The 8019-nt window shown below is 33.2% G+C and overlaps 1 protein-coding gene across 1 annotated transcript; it reads right to left on the reverse strand.

The window, feature by feature from the left end:
- Window positions 1-204: 204 nt before the first annotated feature.
- Window positions 205-6230, reverse strand: LOC143060711 (tyrosinase-like protein 1). The gene is made up of 3 exons (XM_076233631.1): window positions 5829-6230; window positions 2951-3048; window positions 205-1759 (listed from the first exon to the last, which is right to left on the reverse strand). Exons 1-3 carry the CDS (start codon window positions 6228-6230, stop codon window positions 205-207), a joined length of 2055 nt encoding a protein of 684 aa, XP_076089746.1.
- Between the last annotated feature and the right edge of the window lie 1789 nt (window positions 6231-8019).

Raw genomic sequence — 8019 nt, forward strand, 5'->3', positions numbered from 1 at the left:
ACAATAGATATAAATATTTCTTGATCTTTTTTCCATCAACATCTCGACGTACAAGCTGAAAAATACAACTTGGAAAGTATGCAATAAGTGTTTGAGTAAGAGAAGAATCAATTATATCATTAGCATTTTCAGAGTATCATTCATTTCTAAATTAATCTCTTTTTCATATAACATATTGTCATTTAAAACTTATCAATTAGGCAGTTATTTGTGACACGTTTTCCATATCCATTCATTTGAATAATCACAAAAAAATTCTATATAAATATTTGACTCTCTATCTCTAGGTGTATATGTGCCTTGGAATCTCCAAATCGATAATACAGCATCGCCAAAGTCGTTTCCATACATAAGTGGACTCTGTTTGGTTACTTTGATGGCTCCAGAACAAGGTACATAAAAGACATGTCCCCCTTCTTGTCTGCGGCAGGTCGGTTTACACAGTCGTCCGCATGCGTCGGATGCAGTTACTAGGACTTCCGTCGGTTTATTCACTTTAGGTTTTTCAATAGCAATGTAGCCAATATGAGAAGAAACCGGAAGTCTGTTATCGACAAAAACATAATCTGTATATATACCAAAATAACTTAACCCAGAAGACTTCAATCTGACCTTAAATGCTCCTGATTGGTCTTCAACACAATCTTGGTATTTCGCAGGATTGCCAGGATGTACGAGTCTTCTCAAATATTTGTATTTATGTTCGTCATACATATCATATCGGTTGTGTCGTCTATTAACATTAGTCTGTGATGCAAAGTGGACTTCTCTTGGACGAAGATGGACAACTTTAATAGGTATAAATGCCCAACGCTTTGAATCAGTTGAACAATCTGCAATAAAATTGTTTTGGATAGGCTTCCCCATACAAGGTTCACGTTCCTGTGGAACGTACACGTTGGTAATTTGGTCCGCATTTATTGTTATACTAAAACTATTAGCTATTGCCGTAGAATGATAGTGAGTGTCTCTTCTCTCGCGTTTTTTATTTTGTTTGTGTTTATTACGGTATTGTATTTGAACTTTCTTATGTTTTTTGGCATCAACAAAAGGCTGTGTTTGTCTTTTTAAAAATCTGTCGACAGAAGCGCATTCTGTACCCGACTTCTTTATTTTACATTGCAAATCAGGCGAACCACAATCAGTATGGTCTTTTGAGCAAGTTGGTGACAGATGGTAGTAGCTTTGTCTTGCAAGCTGTACACCAGATCCATCACTATTCATGGGAACGCGTCCAAGAAATTTTATGAAAGGCATATTCTTTATTGTGATATTGGGATTTTGAGCTTCCATTCCGGCTTTTGTTGGATAGGTAGTATTGTATTTGTGAGTATACCTCCATACCTCCCATAAATAATCTACATAGACGTGGTGAAGCCAGAAAATACAATCCCATGGTGCTGATTCAATCGGTGCCATTGTTCCGCCTACGTAATTGTGCACATCGTCATGATAAGATTCGATAGTGTTATACGGAGACGGTTCGACTAGACTGCTAACGTCAGGCATATTCATCACGTCCCTTGCTTCAGCGAAAGTAAATAATGATCCTGCATTGCCGCCATTCCTAATTACTGGATTTCCACTGTTATCCTTAGCACCACCACAAAGACCTGTTTTAACTACTCCAGTAAACTCTCCAAGATATTCATCCGTCCAGAGTATAGAATTTTCCGATTTATCCATATTGGCATCCAAACCTGAATTCCAATATGGTAGCGTCACCAAAGGATCAAAATACTGCAAAATTAATTCCAAACTGCAAATATAAACCAGACAGAACTTTATTGTAGACAAAATACATTGTTACGCTAAATAATTGTAAAAGGCATCTTAATAAAACTGTAACTGAAATCAATTTAAGGTCAGACAAAACCATCAATGAATTCTTAATTTCTATAGTTAAATCTTTTTAGAAATTGATTTTGAAGGATTAATGAATATTTTTATTTATGATAAACGTTTTGTATTTCTACTGTATAATTTATTTACGCCAACATTGTTATAACCAACTTGATGGTCTCTTGGTAGTATATTCGCCTCCTGCGCAGGAGGTCAAGGTTGTAACCCCGTCTGGGTCAACTCTAATACTTTAAACTTGTTATTTGCTGCTTTTCCGTCTAACACACGGAATCAGGAGTAAGAACAAAGACTGGTTAGATTGGAGTCAGAACTATGTGTCCAGGTAGGGTGACACATCTTTCTCTGGACTGTGACAGTGTGAATTTGAAATTCCGAATCAGAATGATTGTCTAGTACAAAGAGGGTAAATATTGATATTACATTTAACTGTTTCTCGTCCTGAATATACATCTGATTTGCCGCTGCATGGACGTTTAACCGACATCCATCATCATCAGCATTGTTGCTTTGTCAACGTATGCCTCATTTCTCCTTTTATTCGTATTAAACGATAACATATATTTAAATGGCAAGGGAAATTAGCAACCAAACTGAAGAATGATTTTTTTGTGAATTCATCTCAAATTAATTTGTTTCTAAGTGGTATATTTCATTCTTACTAAACGTGGCCATTTCTAACAACTGTAGCCGACAGTATAGCATTGTGTTAAGATATATTGCATAAAGGGTATTACACTAACATGTTGCAGTGGTTCAATGTTTCTCAAATGAATATAAAGACTGCCAATGATAAATACGTCCTAGAACCTGTTGTTCAAGGGTTGTCGTTTGTAAATGTGGTTATTCGTTTCTCGTTTTTCTTATATATATAGATTATACCGTTTGTTTTCCTGTTCGAATGGTTTTACACTTGTCATTTTTTTAATTTTTTTTTTGCCCTTTATAACTTGCTGTTCGATGTAAGCCCAGCCTCTGTATTAAAGGCCGTACTTTTACCTAGATTGGCTTCTATTACATATTGTCACTTGGATGGAAACTTGTCATATTGGCACTCATACTACATCCTTTTATATTAAATAATATTTACATTAGTATCAGGAATCTATGGTACCCAAGAAAGGCAGGTCCGTGATGAGCAGAAGTTCTAACTTGCTCGTTGTGAAATTTAGCAAGCCATGCATATTGCTGAAAATGAAAGAAAACATATCGATAAAGATAGAAATAATTTCGATCGTTATAAAAATCACTTTAAGCGATCTTTAATTAAGGCATGCACTTTTCTATTTCTTTTTTGCGCACTACGCCATGTGCAGATGTAATCATAGGTGACGTGCTTCTTTTCAAAGGGAGTAGATTTTTTTAATTATCGTTTAAATTAAAAATATTATTGACCATCAAACCAAAAGTTCAGGGGAACGTTAATTGTCAAGACGTTTGGTAATGAAAAAATGTATAAGAGAATTATCTCTCTTTGGCCAGTTTAGGGTAGTTTTTTTTGTATTGCCGAATACAGTGTGTCTTTGGTTAATAAATGTTATATATTGTAACTTCTTTCTGTAACCTTTATAGACCATGTATTTACCTTAACAGAAAAGGCACAATAATCATGTGCATTTCATAGAATGTACATCCACTCTATACCAATGTAACTCTTTCATAGATCTTAGTATGTTTCTCAAAATACATTTCGTTTAGCTTTTCAAAGTTTATATGAAGTGTGTCCAACTGTTTCAATTGCTTATTGCAACTGTTATTTTTAAGACAAAGGGTATTATACTAAAGTTTATTTTTTGTGGTGGTCTGTTAATAATAAGAGTTTGAGTAATATCTAATTGTAAATAGAAGAGCAAGGACAGGTATGGAAAAGACATATATATATGGGTTTCATTACCAGTAGTTTTTTTAAGTTTTAGTATGGTAAATGATCGTAGAAATCATATTGATATACAAATGGTCATATGTTCATGTTCATGTCAACACTTAATCAACATTTCGTGCACTCCATTTTTATCTGACCACCACGATGATTGGTTGCCCGGCTTGTGTGAACTAGATTGTGTGGTATTTGATCCCAAGCCTGGTCAAAAGTACAGACTGGATTTTTTTGTGTTTGCTGGAACTCTGCTAAGATTATAAAATAAGGAGATGTGGTGTGATTCTCATTTAGAAAACTTTCAAATAGAGTTCAAATGAAGTCACAGTAAGCAACTGTAGGCAAACATAAATTGCAAGCACCAACCAACGACAGCCACTGACTAACAGCATCAAAAAGTGATGGATTTAACCATTTCTTTCTAAAGACTTTTGAACTATCACGTTACAGTTTGTCTGTCGAATACAAACAAGGGTCCATATTGATGTGGTTTTTAAATGAATAGTTTGTGTATGTTAACTTGTTTCAATGTAATAGTGTGTACCATGTTGAGTTGAGAGGGCTTGCATAAACGAAGCCTGTTCCCTGATCTAATTGATTTTTTCTAGGATTAAATATTACTAAAACTTTCGTATCATTACGTTCTTGCTCTATATATGCATGTTATATTTTTAACCGATTAATAAATCTTGATACTTTTATCCATCTTATCTGATTCCCAAGTATGTAACAATAAGATCACTTATTGACTGTCAGCAAAACCCATTCCAAAGTGGGACGTTTGTTTGGCTGAATGGAATGCACAGGTACTAAGCCACGTCCAGTCAAAATTAGGACGATAACTTCGATGCCTTGTGTAGATTGAGTGTCATGCACTGTGTATGTTTAGAACCCTTGCAACTCTTCTTTCGGGCCCAGGTGGCCTATTCATTTAATGAATGGCTAATATTTATAATAAATTAATTTTATGGTTCAATAAATTCAAAATAAATTATTGCCATTCATTATAAATAAATTTCTATCAAACATAAAGCTCAAAGAACTTTTTATATTATTTATATTAACAACAACAACGTACACACATGTTGGCGTATGAATCAGTACACAACGTCAGAGTGGGCGTGTCGCCATAAAAATTGACAACATTGAAAATAAAACTAATATTTTAACCAATCAGAAGACAGTAAATTCACCAAATGTATTTATTATCCTATGAAGGCAATTTTTAATCGTCTTTTTTTCAATTTCAATACCATAGCTCAGAATGAATCTACAGTATTATGACTTATTTCTTTTAGACGACCAACTTAATATTCACGCCTTAGAATAACAAAAACTGAAAATTTTACACATTTTAAATATTAATGTTGTTCAAAAACACGGAAAATATTATTCCTAACTAAATCAAAAATATGTTAGCAAAGCTAATATTGTCATCCGGATACTAATTAATTCAGATTATTTTAAGACAATTTGCAATTTTGAATCCAATCGTAATCAACAGCAACATGTGGGCAGAACAAAATATAATTTATAATTATCTGAGATTTTCAAATTGCAGTAGGATTTGACAAATTTCTGATTCTAATCTTTCAGTGAAACGAGTACAGGAAAATGCGCCAAAACTCTTAGAAATTTATTATCTCTATGTAAAAAATCTTACCAGTTAAGATAATTAATGCAAACTACCTTAAATTTTTAACACTCTCAATTTTGATTTTGTGCATATCGTATTACTCATTTTAATGTTTAATGATATTAAGCGTGGTTTTCTTTTTTGGGTGGCAGTTACTGCATGTCTGCGCCTGTCCCAAGTCAAGAGCTTCTTGCCTTTGTTAATCTTGTATGTTTTTTAATTTTAGTTCATTATGTATTTTGGAGTTTAGTGTGACGTCCATTTTCACTGAGCTAGTACACAATTTTACTTAGGGGCCAGCTGAAGTCTCTCGCTGCGTTGAAGACCCATTGGTTGCCTTCAGCTGTTATTTGCTCTTTAGTCGGGTTGTTGTCTCTTTGACTTATTCCCCAATCCATTCTCAATTCTACTGGTATTAAAATATGATCTTATCATTTTATTGCAATGATATCTTACCCCACTTTTGGTAGCGGTGTTCCAGGCTCTCCGTAATCGTAACCTTTCCATCTTTGTTAACATTCTTATTTCTTTACGATATCGAATTTTGTTGGCATCTCGTTTTGTTCGTTTTCCTGAAATTTCTTTGCAGAGAAGTTTTCCGAAGAAATTTGTAATATCTGTCATAGATGTATTACCTTTAACACTATAACAATTCTTTAAGTTTGGTCCTTGTATCCACATATATCGTGTTAAACAAGTATTGCAAACCGATTCACTCGGCGATAATTTCACATTCTGATGCTGTGTTTTCATAACTATACATTCTTTCAAAAACGGTGGAAGTTCTAGTTGTTCTATAAGGCATCTCCCACGACTGACAAAAGTGAACACCAGTACAAAGCACAATATTTTAGGCATAATTACAACTGAAGGTTGTTACTCTTTTCATACATGTAACTTGAATCATACATGCTACTTTATCAAGAGTTATTGAGAACACAAAACATTACTTAAATATGCGTGTCTTACTTAAAGGCTACTGGCATTAATCATATTGTAGCATTATATAATTTCGCGAAAGTTATTATAATTAACATCAGATTTTCTGGTGAAGTGCATGCTAAATGAAGTAAACAAATTCTTCTGTGGTATTTGTTGTGCACATGGTTATTTTGTCTACAAAAGAATTATTTTCCTATTGAATTTATGAAACTATTGCTAATCTTCTCTGATTGTTTTGAAAAAAAGAATTAATAAACTTGAAATGGGTGGAGACTACCTTGATGAATCCAGATGCTATAAGTTTTATACAATTTTTTGTAGTTATGAAATCCCTGACTGTATTGCGCACCATTTATACATAGTTTACCGTTCATTGAACTCTTACGATGTCATTATATACTAAAGCATATAAGTAAACGATTTGGAAAACAAACATAACGTAAACAAGGACCAATTGATAATCACAACTCAAAAACGGCAAATTCACAATATGGAACGAGCGATCCTCTGTTTTGTCATATTTTTTTCTAAAAGAGTTTTCAATATGAAATTGAAATATCATAATCTAGAAAAAAAAATAAGCATTTATCTATGTGTATTTTCCTAAAGGGGCACTACCTGCGAGATATATAAAAAATCTAATATATTATTTTTTTTTTGCTCAATCACTAATGAAATGCAAAAAGTGAAATAATAATTCGATTTTACAAGCCAGTATGGTTCAATTTTATCAAAATATTCTAAAAAACATTGATTATGAATTTTTCACTTGCAAGTGAATTATTCGACCTCAATGAATCCGTATTCATGTGAACTTCAATTTAACCCCTTAGCTTGAGATGGAAAACATGTGAATTGTATGTGTAAAGTTATTTATAGGAAAAGAATGTCAACATTGAAAGTGAAACAAAAGTAAATTATTTGATTGACTGATTCGATCCACAAAAAAATCTTTCTTATACAGGTAAAAACAATGATAAACATTTACTTTTCATCTATAATATGAAATCAAATAGACCTAGAATAATCCATATGCACGAGTTTGTTTAATCTATTTAAATCTGTATTTAAGTTTACATCGCTTATATGGTCATCGGATGACTTAAGAGGTCAACTCGATAGTTAATTAGATGGCGCCTAGATTAAATACACACGAAACGAAGCTACGTATTTTCATGCCCGTGCCCTATCAATTGTTTATTTTAGACTTTTATTAGTTTGGATAAATGTTTTACATAATTATAAATGAAATATGAGAATTTGACTATAATCGGTGAAAATGAATTTGACACCTAGTGCCCCTTTAAAGTCAGATCCATTGTGTTAATTTTCGAATATTGCGAATTCTTGATTATTTTAAGGTAATACTACCACCAAGGTAACGAAAAGTAAATCTGAGTTAGTAATCAAATTGAATTGATACGAATCCTAACACACGTATTGAAAGTATTAAAACAGGCTCACTAGGTAAATTAGTCTCCTTCTGAAGTTAAGATTTTACTACTGCACAATATTTTACAAACGTTTGAAGTTCTAGATCTTCGACGGCTGTCACAAGTAAGTACCAAGACATAGAAAAACATAGAATGCATACATGCTATACAGCACAATGAAGGGGGTCTCATTGGGGGGTTCCGATCCCGGATCCCGCTTACTGTTTTGTCAGATTCCCGTATCCTGCTTACACTATGTACGTAAGCAATTC

The sequence above is a fragment of the Mytilus galloprovincialis genome, chromosome 1 (assembly GCF_965363235.1).
Source record: "Mytilus galloprovincialis chromosome 1, xbMytGall1.hap1.1, whole genome shotgun sequence".
Classification (NCBI taxonomy): domain Eukaryota; kingdom Metazoa; phylum Mollusca; class Bivalvia; order Mytilida; family Mytilidae; genus Mytilus; species Mytilus galloprovincialis.

Bases quoted from the DNA above. Each gene is read 5' to 3' on its own strand.
- LOC143060711 (XM_076233631.1), bottom strand. From the start codon at position 6,230: ATGCCTAAAATATTGTGCTTTGTACTGGTGTTCACTTTTGTCAGTCGT. The intron at 3,049-5,828 runs GTAAGATATCAT...TTTCATTTTCAG, and splicing joins ACACCGCTACCAAAAGTGGG to CAATATGCATGGCTTGCTAA. The intron at 1,760-2,950 runs GTAAATATTATT...TTATATTTGCAG, and splicing joins CATAGATTCCTGATACTAAT to TTTGGAATTAATTTTGCAGT.